Source organism: Corella eumyota, chromosome 1 (genome assembly GCF_963082875.1).
Source record: "Corella eumyota chromosome 1, kaCorEumy4.1, whole genome shotgun sequence".
In the NCBI taxonomy this organism is placed as follows: Eukaryota; Metazoa; Chordata; class Ascidiacea; order Phlebobranchia; family Corellidae; genus Corella; species Corella eumyota.
In genome coordinates this window covers 11,766,380-11,787,922 of record NC_137490.1, presented here as the reverse complement: position 1 = coordinate 11,787,922, position 21,543 = coordinate 11,766,380, and the positions used below count along the sequence as shown (strand labels likewise).

The 21,543-nt window shown below is 28.0% G+C and overlaps 2 protein-coding genes across 3 annotated transcripts; one reads left to right on the top strand and one right to left on the bottom strand.

Moving 5' to 3' along the window:
- Nucleotides 1–5,204: 5,204 nt before the first annotated feature.
- On the bottom strand, nucleotides 5,205–17,211 carry LOC145764236 (cold shock domain-containing protein E1-like). 2 transcript variants are annotated; one of them, XM_082575851.1, is made up of 26 exons: nucleotides 17,111–17,211; nucleotides 16,874–16,993; nucleotides 16,580–16,674; nucleotides 16,214–16,321; nucleotides 15,461–15,719; nucleotides 14,355–14,644; nucleotides 14,113–14,213; nucleotides 13,508–13,634; nucleotides 13,107–13,193; nucleotides 12,687–12,821; nucleotides 12,059–12,277; nucleotides 11,846–11,953; nucleotides 11,423–11,589; nucleotides 11,053–11,178; nucleotides 10,553–10,724; nucleotides 9,772–9,943; nucleotides 9,354–9,435; nucleotides 9,027–9,156; nucleotides 8,537–8,702; nucleotides 8,240–8,326; nucleotides 7,916–7,999; nucleotides 7,706–7,797; nucleotides 7,270–7,365; nucleotides 6,980–7,127; nucleotides 6,534–6,685; nucleotides 5,205–6,209 (listed from the first exon to the last, which is right to left on the bottom strand). In XM_082575851.1, exons 2-26 carry the CDS (start codon nucleotides 16,980–16,982, stop codon nucleotides 6,147–6,149), a joined length of 3,375 nt encoding a protein of 1,124 aa, XP_082431977.1. In that variant the 5' UTR covers nucleotides 16,983–16,993; nucleotides 17,111–17,211; the 3' UTR covers nucleotides 5,205–6,146. The 2 variants fall into 2 exon arrangements, with proteins under 2 accessions (XP_082431977.1, XP_082431978.1); XM_082575852.1 differs by having other exon boundaries at nucleotides 12,699–12,821.
- Nucleotides 17,212–19,294: 2,083 nt separating this feature from the next.
- LOC145763255 (ZP domain-containing protein-like) lies at nucleotides 19,295–21,467 on the top strand (the record flags this gene model as incomplete). The annotated part of the gene is made up of 7 exons (XM_082574745.1): nucleotides 19,295–19,457; nucleotides 19,630–19,832; nucleotides 20,096–20,277; nucleotides 20,567–20,704; nucleotides 20,793–20,915; nucleotides 21,149–21,302; nucleotides 21,384–21,467. Coding segments are annotated over exons 1-7 (1,047 nt in total), but the record flags the coding sequence as incomplete, so codon positions are not given.
- Nucleotides 21,468–21,543: the final 76 nt, after the last annotated feature.

Genomic DNA, 21,543 nt, shown 5'->3' with positions numbered 1-21,543 from the left:
TGCATATTTAAATCACCTTACTAAAATTAAGATGTATTCATAAATTTACACTAATACTGTTTTAGATATTATTATACGTTTTTTTGTATATATCTCTATCCTCGATGTGGGAAAGTTAAATGCGCGACTTAAACATAGAGTAACATCAGTAACTCCTACCCAGTCTCGAGTTGCCTGTGGCAGTTTGGGATATTATAGATTATAATTGCCCGATAATTATGCTGCTGATTAAGTGCTGGCTCAGCAGGAGTTCATATCGTTTATAGCGCCTTACGCAAGGGCGCTATAGCATAAGATGAATGAGGATTAAACCCACGACTTTATGCGCCGTGTAGCAATTGTTCTTACCACTACACCACGCTGCCGGTTCGTGTTACAACTCTTCTTCGCAAACAAACCAAGGACAATAGAAATTTCTTAGTAACCACGTTAGAATTACAGTATTTGGATAACACTATACTATTCATAATTGCATACTATTTGTTGTATTAAATTTAAGCTAATATATCAATATTAAGTTAATATGGTAAAGTTATTAAAACGAGTGTTAAAACAAGATTTTGGCTAAAAGTTATTTTGATAGTGACATTTGTATTGGTTGGTTTTTTAATTTTATTTTCGAGGGGAATTTTTAATCATAAATCTAGAGAAAAAGGTACTCTATCAAGAAAAAACGATATGTTCAAAGTTCCGTTTTTTTTTTATTAAAACTCACAAAACCGGAGGCTCTTATGTGAAAAAAATCAACAAAAAGTAAATTGAACGAACGGGGATGCTTGCATTAAACCAGGTACTTAAAAGTGGTTCTGTTAAATTACAAACTCAATATCCACGACCTTGTTTTTTTTTTTTTAATTTTCACGTACAAATACCGGAGGTTACCCGGGACCAATTAAAACTGAATTGATTTTCAATTATTCGCCTTCGCAATCTACGACCTTAGAGGCTATAAATACTCATTTTCGGTATGACAGAGCTGTTCTGGACAAAATAATGGTTCCAAACACTGTGTAGGTACTTTTTTATATCAATAACTTTTGAACAGATTTTAACCTTAAAAATATAGCATGCTTGGCCTATAGATTTTTTTACTGTCAGGGCTAGGTTTTGAACAAAACTGTTGAAATCTCGTAACAAAACAGTAACAAAAACAGTCTCTATATAAAATATTTCTGAATATTATTCCGTAGAAGAAACGTGTATTTGTAAACTTTTTTTGCAGATATATTTCATTAATTCAGAGAGCGTGGAGTCAATTTCAGTCCTCATTTTTCCATTTCTATAATCAAATAAAAACTGTCAATCAAAAAAATTTATCAAATAAAAATTGAAAGCCTTATCCTTATTATTACGTTGCTAATGGAGAAATCATTGGATTAACAGAATATTTTCATCGAATTAATAACAATTTAAATACTTCTATTCCCTGGTGGTTCAGGTTGCATATTTGTTTAAAAAAACTGTTAAATCAGTTGAAAAATACCTTTTATAAAAAAAAATCAAGCGAATTAAAACTATAAAAATATAGAAAGTTACAATATTAGCAAGAGGTTCACAACTTTTCAAAAACGATTTTTTTACAGAAGCAAAAACCCTCAAGCTTTTGATTTTGGAATAGATCCATTGCTAAATGAAGACAACGCAATTCAAATTGCAATTGCAAATCTTTCAAGGGAAATTAATTTAATGATGATTACTGAATATATGGACGAGTCTCTTATTTTGCTCAAAGTAAATTCAAATGTTTTTTACTATTTATTATATGAATTTTATATTAAACGACCGCTTATTTAATAAATAATTTAAAAAGAAATTTATGAAGATTTTTTTTTTGTTGGCGAATAACTTTTGTTCTTGTAATTCATTTTGTAATTCAAATAAAAGTGATCACCAACAAAAAAAATCTTCATAAATTTCCTTTTTAACTACATATTTATAAATACATAAACAATTTTAATTTAACTAAAAATAATAATTATATAGCATAAATTAAATTTGAAAAATAAAGATATTATAACTGAAGCAACAAACGTGAATCAAGGTTATTCAAAAATTGAGTTAGCTGGTCAAGATCTTGATGATTTTAACGATATGGTAAATTGGTAAATTAAAATAATTTTTTTTACTAAACGTTTTTTTTAAGGTGCAAGATATATTTTGATAATTTATTTTTTAGGATATTGAACTGTACAACCATTTTAACAAAACATTTTGGAAGAAAGTTAACTTTTTTGGCCGCAAAAGAATGCAAAAAGAAGTAACTGAATTACGACCTTTGAATAGAATATTAATAGAAAACCAACCAAATCCAAGTGATGACAAATTGCTTGTAAAAGAATATAATAAATTTAAACTAGAGACTAAAGACCTTAATCAAATTGAGACTCTAACAAAAAAAACTAAAAGATTGCGTGAAAAAAGGAAATTTAACTGTACCTGAAATATTCCTAAAAAATTTAGCAACATACCATGGTTGAAAACGGGGGTGGCTGTCATACTTTTTGGTAATGTAATATAAACTTATGAATTTAACAAAAAAAATAACATAGTTTTTGCCAATACATGCTCACATTTAAAACGTCTTTATTGAATCTTAAATTAAAATAAAAAGTAAAAACCAAATAAAAAAACATGTTTCTGTCGCTACACGTTTTTAGTTTACTTTAATAAATAAAACTTTATGCTATATTTAAGAATAAATAATACTCATATATAAAAAGATTTTGTTGCTTACATATGCTTTAGGGGTTTCATTTTAGCAATTTTACCAGCTTACAAAGGGCGATTGTTTTTAAACAATTCTAAGTATTCTTTTTAATGAATATTGTTTCCGCAGCGCAATTCCACAGCTTATTACTTTAATAGTAGAAGTATGACATTTCAAATTTTAGTATTAAACTATTGACTGAGCTGACATGTTAACTAAGCTAATATGGGTAATACACTAAGAAGATATTGTAGTCTGAAAACTAAGTTTAGACTAGTTTTAGTCATAGGGTCAATTATAATAGTTGGTCTTGTAACTTATTTTTTGACCATTACTGCTAAGAAGAAGGCTGTTTTATATAAAGCTACACAAAAGTTTACAGTACGAAAAAGAAACGATTTGTTAAAAGTTCCATTTGTTTTTATAAAAACTCACAAAACCGGAAGCTCGACTGTTAAAAAGATCAACTTGAAATATATTGAACGAACAGGAATGCTTACAATAAATGATGTACTTAAAAGTTGTTTTATTTTGGTTGTAAACATACCTTTTTAATAACTCAATTTGATCCTTTTTCAGAAGTTTCCTGGCACAAGTATTGGAGGTTACCCAGGTCTTATCAAAAAAGAATTCATTTTTAACAATTCTCTTGTGCGACCTGGAACCGTCGAGGCAATAGATACTCATTTTCGATACGACAGATCGGTTTTGGAAGAAATTATGGTTCCAAACACTGTGTAGGTATTTTTACTAAAATGTTGACGTAACTGTTTTTTGTAAGGTGTTAAAACCTGGAATTTGTTGGCTTTAGGTCCAAGTAAACGTAATTTTATCGACAAAATTGTATCTTTAACTGAATGGCTTTAAAATCGTTGTAAAATTAGCAACCAAGACTATTTTATTAAATCAATTGTTTAACGCGGTCACAACAGCTTTATACCTGGCTATACAGGTGTTTAATGTACGCATTTATAGGTTAATTTAAAAACTTTGCTTTAAATCGCAGATATATTTCAATACTAAGAAAACCATGGAGTCAATTTCAGTCCTCATTTTGGTTTTACTATGATCAAGTAATAAGCGCTAATCAGAGAAATTTGGCACTAATGAGTTGTAAGCCTTATCCCTACTATTACATTGCTAATGGGAAGACTATTGGATTGGTTGAATACTTACATCAAATTAAACATAATCTAGATTGTGCAATTCCTTGGTGGTTTAGGTTGTTAAATTAAAGTTAAACAAAAAATAAATCTTATTAAAAATCTAAAAACAACACTTATTCACAAAAATAAGTAAAATAACTCGTCTTATTAATTTAATAAAATATAAAGCCTTTTTAATGTTAACGTATCAAATATTCCTAAACCATAATTTAAATTTTAACAGAAGCAAAAACCCTCAAGCTTTCGATTTAGGGATAGATCCTTTGCTAAATGACGACAACGCAATTCAAATTGCAATTGCAAACCTTTCAAGGGAAATTAATTTAATGATGATTACTGAATATATGGACGAATCTCTTATTTTGCTTAAGGTAACATTTTATATTTTCTTCCAAACATACACTAAAGTATTTGATTACCAACTGGCAACTTTTTTAACAACAAATGTCTTAAATTTAAATATTTTGATACTGTTTAATAACTCTGCATAGCAATTCTAAACCGAAAAACCTTAAATAATCGGGCTAATTTGTTTTATAAAAAAATCTCCATAAGTTAAATAACATTAATTTAATCATTATATCTTGACGGAACCTTAACAAATTTTGTAGTATGAATTAAGTTTAAAAAATGAAGATCTTATGACTGAAGCAGCCAGGGTAAACCAAGGGTATCCAAAGATTGAGTTAGCCGGCGAAGATCTAAAAGACTTCAACAAAATGTTTAAATTGGTAAATACTTTATTCTGACAAAAAAGCGTTTTATTATAAAAAAGGCACCTAAGGCACTTTTTGTTGTATTAAAACTAAATTTACAAATAAATATTTTTTAAGGATATTGAACTGTACAACCATTTCAACAAAACCTTTTGGAAAAAGGTCAACTTATTTGGGCGTATAAGAATGCAAAACGAAATAACTGAACTACGATCATTAAATAGAACACATAAGCTGTACAAACCACAGTCTTTAAAGATAAAAGACGAAGTACTTGTTGAAGAATATATGAAATTTAAATTAGAGACCAAAGACCTTAATCAAATTGAGATTCTTACAAAAAAACTTAAAGATTGCGCGGAGAAAAAAAATTTAATTGTATCTGAAATATTCCTAAAAAATTTGGCAACATACCAAGTTCAAAACGGTGGTGACTGTGATACTTCTAAAATTCTTTCTTCTAACTAATTTTTATTGTCATTTGAATTTAATTACCCTCGGTATATGTATCAAATTTACAGTACTTTATAGAGCCTACCTTGTAAATGTATTTGCTGGTCTATTTTTAAGTTTTTTTTTAAATCCCACTGTACGCAAAGTACACCAATGTAGTCAGAAGCAGCGTTTAATTTCAAAAAACAAATTACTTTGTATGGTAACTAATAAAGAATGTAATATTGCCAACAAAGTATTTAACATAACAAAGTTATAGGCTTTTTAACTCGTGAGTATAAGTAGTATATATATACAGAACAAGTTAAAAAAAAGAAACGCATTAACAAAACAGTGGTAACAAAAAGCATATTAAATGGAAAAGCACCAACCGAATAGGTAGAATGAAATATTAACAACAACCAAAAGTTAGGTGCAAAAAATAAACAATTCATCAAACCGCAGTCTGTTGCTGCCTAACAGCAGGTAAATAAGCAAAATTCGATTAACAAAACCTTTACAGGACTGAAATCGCTTCAAAAAAGTGGCTAGCTAATTTGTTTGCACAGTGTGAATGAAATACCGTAGAACTCGTAAAACCAGGAGCTATTTTTTGCCTTGAATAAAACTGAGACAAACATGAAGTTATGCAAGGCGTTAAGGTTTAAATAAATTTCATTTTTAAGAATTTCGTTGTTTTGTTTTCAATGAGGCGTTGACCTTTTTTTCGGCAGCGTGGTTAAAAAATTAGAACAAAGTAGTTTGGTGTTAATCTCGTTAATAACTACAGAGACACATCTCAAAAAAAAAAAAAATTCACAAACAAACATATCAGGTTCGTTGGCGTTTCGCTGCGTATACAAAAACAAATCAAAACTCAAAACACAACTAAACATCTTGCAGCGAAAAAAAAACACAACAAAAAATACTGAAGATTGCAATAACGTTTTAACCATAGGAAAAATATGAATTTGGCTGTAAAAATATGTCCTGCCAGCACCTAACGGAATAACTTTTAAGGGAAATTAAGTTTAACTGCATTACAACGGAACATGGCAGCGTTTTTTGAACAAATACACTAAAGAAAAGAAGAAATGTTGAAAAATAAACCGTAAGACTTTGAAGTTAAATATTTTCGGATGCAATATTTGAAGAATCTGGCTTCACATTTCGGCTGAAATTGAAACCCTGAAATAAAAATAAGTTAATTTTTTAAAATAAAATATTGAAATAAACCAAACAAGTTTAAAGGCAGTGCTGGTATTTACCATTTACCCAACTCTTTGCCTATACATTTGTGTTATGTGGTTTGGTGTAGTGTTTTACCCAAATTTTTAAGAGCTTAAACAGTCTATCTATATTAAGTACCACATAAAATTTACATACACTAAAGCAATAGGTAAAAAAACACAGAAAAAAGACAAGAACTACCCAAGTTTTAAAAAACAAATACCAAATAATTTAAACACATTAACTTAAAACTAAAAATAAAAATTGCCATGGTTTACTTACTGAGGAATTGTCAGTTGGTCCTTTGGGTTGGCGTACAACCATAACCGTTGGTCCTGAGGTGCTGTCACACGTGCTACGAAGCCTCAACCTTTCTGGTCTTTGTTCTTTCGGTGCTGGCTCAGCCAAGCTCACTCTTGCAGCTGAAAATTTACCTGTGAATAAAAAAAAGATCATTGTTACAAAAAACAAAATTGCTTCTTTTTTAAACCAGTAACAATGATAAAATGCAATTAATAATAATTTCAATTGTTTTAATAAATAAGCAGTAAGTTAATTGACTGTAGCAAAACATAAATTTATCATCCATCTCTCACAACACAAAAAAAAGTTTAATTTAAATTTTTATAAATAAAAAAAAATATGTCAATAAACTAAAAATAACGCCACAAATATTCTGAAATCGATTAATTCAAAGATTTTCTAAATTAAAAAAAAAAAACACCAACCGCTTCTCTGATTGTAAATGACAGAAAACTCAACAAGTGATCCGGAAGTAATTTGTTCTCCTTCTTGTTGCCGGACTTCAGACATGTGGAAGAACAATTTTCCACTTCCACCATCCCCTCCTTTTACTTCGTAGTTGATAAACCCAAACTTCCGAAAGATTGTTAAAATTTTTTATTAGGATTTTGTATGATTATTAAAAAAAAATAATTATAACTGTCAGAAAAGTGAAAGTACAAAACAGTTTATTTTTTTGACAGTCTAGTAATCAAAAAACAAAAATTTTGCTTACGTCTCCTTTAATACTGTCCACAACTGCTTTCACTACTTCCCTGTTGACTTTAATGTTGGCTGCACGGCATGTGTTACTGTTCACATCACTGCTTATCTAAAAACAAAATTACTATTTTAGTAATCGGAAAAAATATATTAAATTTTGACTTAGCTTCAGTAGTTTAATATTATTACCAATTCGTGGCAAAACACCCAAGGCTTCTTAAACCATAATTATTAAGTCAAAAATATGAACTTTTTAAATAAATAAAAAACTATTTTTATTGAAAATACTAGTCAATTGCTGTAAAGGGTGCAATCTTATTGTCATAATAAATTGGCAACTTGAAACTAATATTTGCACAGGTTTTGCATACAAAAAAAAAATTGAATTTATATATTTAGCTATACATCAGTAAAGATGTTTTTTTTTAAATAATATATGACCAACTTACCTGGAAAGTGACTTTATCACCAACTTGAATAAAATCTCTTCTATCACTCAGACTCAGTGGACTGTAAGATATTGTCTTTATCACCGTCTCATCTAAAAAAAAATAAAAAAATATTTTAAAAAATTAATACTTATACAAAAGTTTGTTTATTAACACAGAAAATAGCAAATTTATATGAAATATTTAAGCAAGAAATATTATAAAACCTACCCTCAATAGCTTCTTTGTATTCAATTAAACCTTGGTAACTAGATTGACCTGGGTTAACAGACTTAAGTGGCTTCAAAACTTTTCCTGTTAAACACAAATTTCAGATTTAATTTATCGTAAAGCGATTTATTAAAGTTTTATATTTGAAAAAGTAAAACTTTAACTCAAAAAAGAACTGAGAATTACAGGAATTGCAATGTAAATACCTTTGATAAATTTCAAATTAATTTATTGTAAAGCAATATATTAAAGTTTCATACACAAAAAAGTAAAATTTTAACTTACAAAAAGAATTGAAAAATACAGGAATTGCAATGTAATTACCTTTGATAACTTTGGTATCAATAATGTCCTGAGTTGGAAGCAGACTTGATGTTATAACCTTGACTTTTAATGCACAAGCTTTTTCTTCTAAAAATTCAAAGTTAGAAAAAAATTAAAATATTATAATTACAGACATATTTATGTACTAATACATGAAATACCCACACTAAAGTATCACAGCTTATGGTATAAAAATCCCGTGAGATAAGTAAATAAAACAAAGTTTAATTTAAAAAAATGTTTCTTCATCAAAATTTAAACCATATTTACATAACTTACCAATTTAACATTTTTTACCTTTAATACCAGCAACATAGGCAACTGGACAAGATGCTTTGTATTTTTCCATGGGATCCATCATCTCACTGTAGTGGAAAAATATCTCCGAATCGTGATCAAATGTTTCAATAAATCCAAATGTATCTTTGAGTGTGCTAATCCAACCATATTTATTCGATGTCACCTATAATAATAAAAAAATAAAATTTGGATCTAGAAATAAAAATAAAGTAAAATAGACTTGTTTCAGTTGACTTAAAATCTTTAAAGGACAACTATAGTAATTAGGGTCTAATGCAATGCAAGTACAAATTGACAATCACACTAGCAGAGAAAGATTGACTCGCAACTTATTGAACCTACTTGGGTTAAAAAGATACCAATTGAATTGTTGTTAAAAACACTAAAGTAAGTAATTAAAATTAAATTTTAAAGTTAACAAAATAATGTCACAGTCAAAAAAAAAATTAATTATAGAATAACAGCTTATAAATATAATACCACTGACCAGAGTTTGTTCTTTAGGTAAAGCCGAAATTTTGTCCATATTAACCTCAGTATTTATATTTATTTTAGCCTGAGATTTGATGATTGATGAATCCTGTCGAGGTGCTTCTATGATTGTTTCAGCTTGGGATCTATTTAAAAAAAAAAAAAAGTTTTTATTTTAGTAAGCAAGTTTTGGAAATTTAGGTAAGTAAACTTTTTCTTTTCTTGGAAAAGGTATGTTGACAACATAGATTTAAAATTAAACACAAAAAAGTTTTTCTTTAATACCAAATCTATTTTAAGGAATAAAGATAGGTAAAATATACTAAAAATAAATTTCTTTTACCTTGGAGGTGATTTGATAGTAATAGCTGAACTTCCCCCTTTTTTAACAGGCACATTGCTTAAGTGGAATGGTTGAACTTGTGCTGAAAAATAATTTTAATCAACCTTAATTTTAATAAAAATATAACCCGTTACAATTTAAATGACAATTGTAACATTGTATTAATCTAAATAAAAAAGATACATTTGTGCTACACCTAACATAAAGAGTTTTTAAACTAAATTTTAGCTGTTAAAAGGCTACAGAATACATATAGATTTAAAGTAAATAAAAATAAATTAAAGAGTTTTTCAAAAAATAAGATTTAAAAAAACAATTCCTTAAATCCTTTAAAATGTAATGTGTTGCAAAAAATGTTGTAAAAAACAAATGATCCTTATAATGCAATAAACCAGTGGTTTTAATTATATAATTTTACCTTCTTCATACAAGGGTGTAAGCTTCAGAGAAGAAGCCGATAAGGTTTGACTGAGAGTTCGTCTTCTGTACATCTGAGTGTTTCCATCATCAGTGTTGGAGGGAGCAAGTCTTGAGATATCAACTGCACTACGTGCTCCTGTTCTCTTCACCTCACAAATGTGAAATTCAACCTGAAAGATGAGGATGTTGTTAATATAATTTTCACATCACCTTTTTTTATTCATGGAGGTGTTATCACGCTATACTAGAAAATCCTTGTGTATAACCCTGTTCAACTACTGACATAACGAAGTAATTAAAACCATTCACTTTACAGCATGAGATTATCGATTTACATTGCCTTCAGCAAGGTGTTTTAAATGGTTTAAACTGCCAAGCCCAAACACCAATCAGATAAACAGCAAAAAACTGACTGTGGCATATATTTGGAAAATCTCAAAACAGATTTTAAAAATTTCTTCCAAAACATCAACATATTATTTAGCCTAATATTTTTTATTATTAAAACTAATGCATAAAACATTCAATTTTTAAATTAAAAAAAAAAATAACTAATGTGTATATACCATTTTAGTTCCTAAGTAGCAAATTAAATAAAGCACTAGGTTAAATGTTTAAGATTTCAAAAAAGGTTTTATTTAAATCTTATCCCATTAAAACTAAAATTTAAACTGACAAAAAAATCTAAATTAAACTAACTTTAACAAATTCTAACAAAGTTTTAATACAAAATCATAAAATTTTGTTAAAATAATACAAAAAATCTTTATTTAACTTACACTATCTCCAACTTTTAGGCTCAATGCATCCATCCATTCTTTAAAATCCTTGGTAGCAAATTGAATTCTGGTAACTCCATCATTATTCTCATCCTTGCCATCTATTTTACTTGAGTAAACAATTGTTCCTGGGTTTGGTCCAAGAGCTGGACTAAACAGGCAATCACTTGGACTAAAAAAGTTTTTAACAAATTATACCTTTTTTTAACAACTTATCAATTTCAAAAGTTTTAAGGTCAAATATTTTTTTAAATAAATTTTAAAGGATTTAGATAAAATGAAAAAATATAAAATATATACTGTTTTTTTTAATTATACCCAAACGAATGTACTTTTTAACATTTTTTACCCAACCTAAAATGTCAACAAATACTGTAAACTACCCATTTGTACACCTTATCATATCAAATTTACTTAACACATAGTTTACGCAAAATTATTTAATGCATAGCTTATGCTAAAAACTTAAACAAATTTCAAATAAAAATTTTTGTTTTTACCTTTTAGGGGGAACATTGGGAGAGGAACCTGGTAAAACTTCAACAATTCCGATGTAACTTTGATCCACGATTGTGTGGAAAACAACAGTTCCCTTTGGCATTACCTTGATGCGAGTTGCATGCATTCTATTTGGACCGCAAAAAATAAAATTTAAAATAAATGCTAAAATAAATGCTTAATTAAAACTAACACAAAAAATTTATTTTAAATATAAAATTTTTTAAGCAAAGAGTAAAAAATAAGATTCACACTGAATAGGAACTTATAACTTAAAAAACAACTTTAATAGAAGTTTTTTAAAACCCTTTTTCTTAAATTTGTCAAAGTAAATTTCTTTTTTAAATTTAATTTTGCAATAATTAGTTTTACCTTTGTTTTTCAGCAACTGGGTCGAGCAAAACAGTAAATTCAACCTCATCAGACATTCGGACATGGTGGGTGGGATCAAGTAACTCGCAACAATGGAAAAACAATCTGGAATCCCGTTCCACACATTTAATAAATCCAAATCCCTCTTTTACAGCAGCAACAATACCCTAAAAATTATATTAGTCCCATTATAAATTTCAGTATAATAATTTTTTTAAATATTTGGTTTTAAAATAAGTAAAATTTTTTTAATTTAAAGTCAATATAGTATAAAGCGTTGTAAATTCAAAAAAAACTTAAAAATTTACTTGTATAATTTTAAATGAATGACTATAATTTGATGTTAAGTAATTTTAAAGCATGCATGTTTAGTGCAGCTTGTAAGTTTTACAAATTTCAAAATAAATCAAACATGTTATTTACTTGTTCACGTTTTTCCTTGGAAATTTTCAAAGTATCATCAAGCAACAATGTTACACCTGCAGCTCTTTGTTGACCATTTCTCTTGTCAGTGATTGTCAAAAATGATACCTGCAAAAAATGTGTGGTAGTTTAAATTTAAAATAAAATATATTTTGGAAAGTATTTTTATTAATTTTGCTTTTCTTACATGGCAATAATCACAAATTTTCTAACCTTGTCGCCCTGGCATAGGGTATGAAGGCAATTAGCAGCTCTGTCTTTTTCCCCAAACCGTATTTTGCAGGCATCACCCAATGGTGTGATGTAAGAAATAACACCAGCTAGTGTGAGGGTTGGTTGTGGTGGTGAAGTACCATTTACTGCAATCTGACCATTACTCTTCAAACTCTGGTTTGGAGTGGGAGATGGTGCATCTCCACCAGCAATGGTTGACTAAAATTTATTAAAAACCATTAAAGACCAGTTTAAAAACCACTAATCTAAATCAAATTGCATCATACATCCTTGTATAGATTTTTTGTACAAAATTTACAAAATTTTACGTTAGCTACAATTAACTAAACTTCTTTCACAAACCACTTTTGAAAAAAAAGATGCTAATTAACTGTTAAACTAAATGCGTACTTTAATATGATTTACAAAAATTCAACGATGGGTTAAACAAAAAAATAATTTATTGTATAAAAATTACACCAAACATTTAAGCATCTGGTTACGTTCTCCAAAATTTTTTTTTCACAACCACTACCCAATTAAACATCAGTTTCACTCAAATACGAACTATATAATAATATAACAGACCAACAACCTATCATACCACCTCACACAAGAGCTCACAAACCTCATTGACAACCTTGTTTGGTGCTTTTGCTGGCAGCGGTTTCTCAATAAATCCAGTGTACAAGTCGTTTGATATTTGCTCAAGTTGCACACTTCCAAGCGGAAGAAGTCTGATCTCTGTAGCTACATCTTTGTTCTGTTGAAAGAATGCTTTGTTTACACGTATATACAATTTATAAATTTGTGAATAGTTATTTTATTAAGATTAACAACATAAATTAAATAAATTTTTTGTAAAAAAAAATAAATATTATATATATACAAAAACTTTGAAATACAATTTTACCTATAGTTTAAAACAAGTGATCGAGTTCATTTAGCCTAGCAAGTGTTAGGCCTTTATCTTAGTTTTTGTTTGGTTCCTATTTTTTATAAATAGCGGGGCAACTATCTTAACTTGCAATTTGTACTAGTAACTTACATTTCGTTCCTGAATACTGAATTCAACATGATCACCAATGTGTAAGTCAGGTACATTGGATAAAACCTCACTGTAGTGGAAAAAAATCTAAAACAAGTAAAAGTATTTGTAAATATACCTATAAGATAGTTTCCTTACTTATTAAATACTAGTTGTAAGCTGCATTTTATTTTTTATACTAAGGTTACAAAAAGCAACTATTATTATCCCATTATAATTTATCTTTACACCGCAAACAGCAATTATATATATTTTATTTTGAAAACTGTAAATTTGACCTTTATTATATGAAAATTAAACCTATAAAGTCAATACATATATCATCTAATAAGCCAAAATATCTATTTTTTTGTTAAAATGTTGTCAATATTAGAATATAATTTTCTTTTAAATAATATTACCTCCTTGACAATGTCAGCTCGTTCAATAAACCCAAATGACTCCTTCATGGCAGTTACAATCCCAGTAAACCTGATCGGAGGTGCTCGCTCGACCAAAGTTATCTTTCTTGCTCTCATTACACCAGTTCTATTAAAAAAAATGGAAAAATTAAGTAAAAAATTACAACATTTTTATGAATTTAATTTTGAAATAAAAAAAAAATTTATAGTTAAAGTATTGGTAAAAACAAAACAATTAAAATTTTAATTAATTATTTCAATTACATAATTCCAATTTGCCTGGTAACTTAAGAGTATACCTTTTAATAGCCATGTAGTCATTTATGTTTAAGAGCGAAAAGGATAATATTTAAGTTCAATCATTGTGTTTATTAATAACTTTAAGGTGAGGCCAAATATAATAATAAGCATAATAGCCCCGTGAGAATATTTTAGAATAGGAGAAATGTTCATTGAAAATTTTGTGTGAACAAAATAAACTCCTTTTGCTCACAAGTTACTACAATTAAATCTTAAGTATTGTAAACATGGGCTATGAGATTATAGTTATTATAATTTAAAACACATTTTAACCAACTGCTATTTACTTTAACAAGAACATTTACCTCTTTTCTGTGGCAATATTAAATGAAACTTGATCTCCAGGTTGTAGTAACAAATTTGGATTTGTCAGATCATTAGCAGAATAATGCAAGAAGAAAAATTCCTAAAACAAATGAAATAAAAAATTTGTAGTAAATTCAAAAGATCCAGAAAGTATGATTAACCTTTTTTTTATTAGTAATGGGTTTTTCATTTTTTTTTAACAAAAATAAACACAGGATGTTTTTTAAAACACATTTTTTACCCCCATTCTTTCATATGACAAGCTTCCAAGTTTTGCTGAAAATGTTGCTTCTCCTTTCTCACTTGGCCGATAACCATGACCTGCTACCCCAGTTGTGCCAACAGGGTAAACACTAAAAGAACCCTGGCCTGGGACCAAAGATAGAGGTGGGGCAGGGTTGGTCACCTCACCCAGGATTCGATCTTCGCTCAGAAGTTCAAAGACAACAGTTCCTTTTTGTAATTTGACAACCTGGACAGCAACAGGTTTTCCTGTTCGAGTGTCCATTGAAACTTCAAATTCAATTTCATCTAAAAATTTGAATAAAAATATAAGGTAACAGAGACAAAAACAGGAGCCTGAATAATGTTATTTAATAAAAGTCTATATATATCCTTCATCATTTAAACTTGGTAAATTTTAACAACTATTCAAATTATTAAAAAATGTTAATTTGTGTTGTAAGATATGTATCAATCATAACAAGAAGCCTACCAATACCTTAAATAAATGTTGGTATTGTTTTTTTTAAACACCAATTATTGAATTCATAATGTTATTTAATAAAAGTCTATATATATCCTTCATCATTTAAACTTGGTAAATTTTAACAACTATTCAAATTATTAAAAAATGTTAATTTGTGTTGTAAGATATGTATCAATCATAACAAGAAGCCTACCAATACCTTAAATAAATGTTGGTATTGTTTTTTTTAAACACCAATTATTGAATTCATTATTAATGAGTTGACTGTTTGTGATAAAACATTAAAAGTAAAAAGCCACATGTTACACAATTGCAGAAACATATACCAAATAATGCTTAGGTTAAATAACTATAGTATATACATATTTGATAATGCGAATGCGATTTAAACTTTTAGCATTATTCAATTATAAAAACTTTAAAATACAAAAATAAGTTTAAAATAAAATCTGCACAGAACAAAATGTCAGAAAATTATTTAACCCTTTCCCTTTTACCAAATCATTATTTAATTTTGTTAAATTTTTATGACTTATAATAAGCATCATAAGATTAGAAATCATGATTTTATAACAAGTTTAAATATATAACCAAACAGAAATTAAGTTTAATTTAATAGAATAAAAATTAGACAATACCTCCAATATGAAGAGTATGAGCTTCCCCATGAAATTGACTGTAATGAAAGAACAATCGACCTTCACGATCAGCACACTTAATAAACCCATATGAAACCAGTAATTTTTCAACCACTCCTGTCTCCCGACTGCGATAGCCACTGGTGTCAGTCGAGTTCATGCTTGTGTTGGACGTTACTGAGATATTTGAAGCTGAAGTGCAGGGTGGGGGTCGGACACCGCATACATTTACCATGGGTGAATCATAACTATTTGATCTCTAAAAAAATTTGTAAGCGTTTGTACGTAATAAATTGAAATTTTACTTCTTATTTTTGTGTCTTTTCTATGTTGCTTGTAAATTTTTTGTGCCTTCTTTCTTTTGGCATTAGATATTTGTTGACTATGACAAAGTAAAAATCAAAATTACTGTCTTTCTATTTATAAGATTAAAGCAACTTTTGACATAAACATTTTATACTTTCTCTTATCTTACTAACTTATTCTAATTATAATTGTTAACATTAAAATAACAATTTAGGAAAATTTAGTACAAAATAGCGTGTCTACAGGTAAAAACCTTTTTATCCTACAGTTAAAAAATGTTGTGAAAACTAAATAAAATACAGTGATAGTGTGAGTTGGTATTTTTAAGTTATTATTCATTTTAGACACCTTTTCAATAACCCATGTAAATTAATAACAAGCTAACACAGCTGCAGTATTCAATAAATTTAAAAAAGTTGCCCATTATCATTAAAAAATAATTATTACTTGTAAGGCTCTATGTTGGTTAAGAGCAGATGGTCTTAAAGGAACAGGAGTTTGCTGTGAAAAATGTCCACAACTCACAGTTCGTGTTAAAGTCCTTCGATTTACCATCTATGTTATAACAATGTTTTCATAAAAATTTCCATTAAATGTTAAAATTTTATGTATATATATAATTCAAATTCGAATTAAAAATTTTAAAGAAAGTTAATATTATTTGATAAGTAGTAGGCTATTTAGATGTCGATTTGTTGATGCATTGTTACTAAAGTAAAAAAGTTAAATGCTAAACTTTTCGATTTAAGTGTTTAGTCACGTGGTTGTTAGTATTTTTTAAATTTAAGCAGTAATATTGTGCAAACTGAGTACTTGTCTCTCTTTGGCTTCTTGTTGGTGTTGCTGTAGAGCAGCAATTCCTCCATTAACTAAAACCTTTTGCTGGTCTGACAGGTTTAAACTTTGACCTTTAATAAAGATTGTTTTTTTTTAAATAGCCTATATATATTTTTTTTGTATATACAACAACTGTTTGCCAATTTTTTACCTTTATTAAACAAAAATCATTAGCCTATTTAAAAATATCTTTATTAATTAGTTTCAACAAATTGAGTTTCTACCAATTAGGAAAATTCCAAACAATGAAAAAATACATATTGATCATACTTAGGATTGAAGATTGAGGTCTGAAAGGTTGAGCTCCCAACATGTTGCTTAAAGAATTTGAAGAAGGCAAGTTTCCATTGGAAAGAACTTTATTGTCGCAAGCCCACATTGCTAAAGGACCTACCAGAAATAAAGAAAAAAATTGAAAGCTTTAAAATTAAATAAATTAATTTTTTTATCTTTAACAAATAGTTATATTGCTTTATAAATATATTAAAACAATTTTTTAATGCTTACACTAATATTGCTTTTGATGTCTAGGTGTATTTATGATTGCATATTTTAAATTAATAATTTAAACAGTTGATTTACAGTGGTTATAAAATTGTGTAATGTCTAAAATTTAAAAAAAAACTATGAAGTCTACTAAATTGAAAAATCAACTATTTTCAGTTCTTGTCTACAAAATAAAATATTTAATTCCATAAAAAATTAAAAAAAAGATTTTATTATTATTTTTAATTTTATTTTGTACACATAAACCCATTCCAAGTCGGACTGACAATTTTAATTTTTCTATATACCATAAAAAATTGGCTTTAATTAAAGATCTCTTCCAACAGAAAACAATGACAATCTGATTATTTTATCGAATTACGGCCTAACGGCGTGTTTTTAATATTATAAAACACATCTGGCGTTTTAACACATCCGTAATTTAACTCCTTTGTAAGGTAAACGTACACATTTTTAATATATTTTCAAACATGGCAGAACAAAACACGCATAATTTTAGATAGAAAACTAACTCGGCCCAATAAAATTAAAAGATATTCAAAATACTTAAAAATAGACGACAAAAAATGTTAAAAAAGAGAACTTCAAAGTCTTTCAATTTTTTACGGTGTTTCCAAACAATAATTCAAAAATTTAATTTATTTTATAAAAAAGTCTAAAATTTTTTAACCTTAATTTATTTGTTTATTAAATTAATTTAATTGCAAATTTTTAATGTTATTTAACATAATCCTGCATTTAAACTTAATTTAGGCATTTATAATAAAGACACCTCTTTGAATTTTAATTTCAATTTTTATGACAGAATATTTAAAACAATGAATAACTGTTGTTAACTGATACATGTGATTTGTAGTGTTTGTCCAATTTGTAGATATATTTGTCAGGTTATTGCTAAGCATTAATTTTCATTCATCAGTTACTAGTGCGTGAATAAAAAAGTAAAAAAATACAGCACGACGTTGAATATGTATTTTTACTGATTACGATTTACGTTTTACCAGTCAGTAAATATATATCAAGGTATTGTCCGAAACAAAAACATGAAATGCCGACTTTATTAACACAGATACACTTTACAGTTAATCACCATAAACAAAACACTATATTTATTTTAACATTTACATCGTTTAAGTTATTACACAGTTTTAAGCAACTAAACGGTTCTGCAAAAGCATTTTCATTCTATTTTCATTTTCTATCTTTAAATTATTTCGCATTCGTAGGTAGTTTCTTTGATAAGCGACTCTTTGTAATTCGATATATTTTATTTGACGTTCCAGGCTTTTTTGCAACCCGTGGTTGGCCATATAGAGTTGTAACGACTTTTTTGATTCCATTTAATAGAAAGAATAAAACAAAATTACAAATTTTTAATTTAGCAAATCTGAAATCTTAATAATATTAATTGTAAATGACTAGCTATCTTTTTTACAATCTGCAACAATAAAATGGTTTTCTTTATGTAGTGTATTTTACGAGTATTTTGTTCGACAGAAAATAGTGTTTTCTTAAACCAATAAAATCGATTCATCTTTAAGACAAATTCTATTGTAAAGAATATACTTAAAATCAATTTTTTCCACATTAATCAATTTTTTAGAATTCAAAAGAAATCATAATTTGCACTTTTTACTTTAATTATTTACAGTAATAGGCAATGCTAATATTTTGATTGATTGGCATTTAAGATCATGTTTTAATTAGTATTTATGAGAGCGTCGTTTTAAGCAGATCGTTAGGCAATATATTTACGACCAATCCTATTATACCTTTACACAACTATATTAAATTTATTACATTTTACAATTTATGACGGTTCAGTTAAGTTTGCTTTAAAATTTAATTACAGTGCATCGCCATATACAGCAATAATCTTTAAGCTTAAGAGTTTTAAAAAACAATTTCTAACTTTTGTTTTACAACGTTAGATATGAAAGAACAAACAACATGCACGCAATAGTTTGTTTATTTTATTCTGTTAAACTTCTTTTCAATAATTAGAAAGTCGTTTCGTTGCTGTTAAAATGTCACACATACAAAAGAATACGTTTAGTTTGTTTGTGCTATTACAAGTATGGGAAATAGATTGAACAAATACTATTTTTATTAAATAGCTGATAAAAAAATACAGAGTATCAAAACTTACTTAAATATAAAATTATTTGCAGAGCAATATTAGAAATGGTTTATCAACTTATTGTTTTACTATGTCTGGCTGCCGGTTTTTATTTATCAGCGGCAGAAAATATCCAGGATAATTTAATGTCAAGAATTCGTAGACAGATTGTAGACGGCAATGAAAATGTGGTGGTTGATATAGAAAATTTACTTGCGGAAAATCGAGGTATGTAAAAATTAAATATTTTCAAGTAAAAGTGACCTACTAATCTATGTTAATAGTTAAACTGTAGTTACTAAATTGTTTTAGAAACTTTAAATTTTAGAATTTAAAAGTAAACTTTACAACAATGTGTGATAATGTTGAAAGTAAAAAAAAATAATTTAGTAATTTTTAGATGATTTGATGGACGTGTTTTGTCTTCCGGACAACATGTGCGTGTCGGTTTCTCGTGCGTTTTACGAACTGAATGAAATATTTGACGTCAACTTCGATGACGTCACTATGGATCAGCCATGCGGATCGGCCAATTTTGTGACGGAAACAAAGAACACGATATGCACTGGTGGATTTACAACTTGCGGAACAAAAATGTCAATTGTAAGTTTTGTTCCGTAATAAATCATTTCTAATAAGAAAAAGTCGGCTTTGCTGCCTAATTATCTACAAATATTAATTACCCAGTCTTAAGTTGCATTCGGAGGATTGGGATGTTATTGAATATGACTATTCCTCGTTTATATAGTAAAAGCCAGTTGTTAACTGCATTATGCCGTCGGTATAAAATGGATGGCGCTTTAACAATTATTTAATACACCCTTTATATATATTAAATATATAAAATATGTTATCATACTGTGTAGAATTCTTCATTTGTCGAATTTTCAAACATGGTCCGCTCATTTTCTAAGACAAAATCAGGCGTTTTGATTGGTCAATCTAACGAGCACGTGATTCCTTGGAAGTGCACATATCCCCTCAACTATCTTGTTAAGCTTACGTCTTCAGCTTTGTTGGAAGACTTTTACTTTTCCCCTAGCATTAGGTAATCTACTTTATAAAAAAAATAAAATTACATGTTGTTAATTTATTTGTATTAGGCTACACTAAAGATTTAATTATAAATCCTTTTTGGTCGTAAGCGCATATTGCTTTTTATATAAATAAACATTTCTTTTAAAAATTAATAGAACGTTTTGGTAAATCAATTTTATTAGGTAGGCACGCTATAGGCTTAAAAATGAAGCCCATGTTGTATTTTTTATAATAAGTTAACATGTTTTCGCGACATGAACAAAAAATAACTAAACAGGTGTTTAAACCTTTTGTTTTAGTCAAATTCGGAATTTGGTTATTGATACAGAATTGACAGGAGTCGGTTATGGCCATTTTTCTGTTGGAATGTTTTTGTACAAACAATCCTCTCAAGATGAGGTTTACACCACACCACCAGTTTTTGATATAAATGAAAGGTAACCATATTAGTCAATGTAGTTTTGGTTAACAACATCTCGTTACAATGTTATTTATTTGTATTTTTATGTTAAATAACTTTTACAGGTTATATGTTGGTGTTACATTAATTGACGGTCCTGAAAAAGCAGTTATTGAACTTGTAAAGTGTTGGGCAACACCTACTAACAACAGCAATGACTCGACAAATTTTCAAATAATTTCTGATTAGTAAGTTTAAAGAAGTTTTTTTAAATAAAAATTAAATTACAAATACAACTCGTTTATAATATTAGTTGAGCGCCTGTCTGATAGACTACTTTTAATACATTTAACCAGTATTGTATGTGCGTTATGGTAACTCAATTTTATATTAAAGGTCTGTAAAAAAAATACTTAAATATATAGAAATAATACTTGAATATAAGCAACGTAAATTGAAGACAGTTATGATTATTTTACAGTTGTCCAAGTGATGAAATTATTGTGATAGAAGACAAGAAAACTACTTCTAATTATCGATGGAATTCTCCAATTTTTAAGTTTGAAGATAGTGATAAAGTCTACCTTCATTGCTATGCTAAAATCTGTTTTACCGATCAACAGTCATGTAACAAGGTTTATTACCTTATTTTAAAATTGTGATTCGTAAATTTAAAAGCATCGTCAATTAAAATTTTTATTTTTATTGCTTTTTAGAAAGAGAAATGTGATTTATCATCACGTAAACGAAGAAGCGTTAAATCAAATCTAACTGCTGACATCACAATGTTATCAATCGGACCGCTAAACCTTGAGCTAGCTAATTTAGTTGTCAGAAGTAATGGATCTTACAAAATTGTGGTGAATGACGTCACGC

What these genes read in the sequence shown, in the direction of transcription:
- LOC145764236 (XM_082575851.1), bottom strand. Translation starts at nt 16,982, where the DNA reads ATGTGGGCTTGCGACAATAAAGTTCTTTCCAATGGAAACTTGCCTTCT. An exon ending in CAAACAAGGTTGTCAATGAG is followed by an intron (nt 12,278 to 12,686) that starts GTTTGTGAGCTC and finishes AATAAATTTTAG; the next exon opens with TCAACCATTGCTGGTGGAGA. An exon ending in ACTATCAAATCACCTCCAAG is followed by an intron (nt 9,157 to 9,353) that starts GTAAAAGAAATT and finishes TTTTTTAAATAG; the next exon opens with ATCCCAAGCTGAAACAATCA.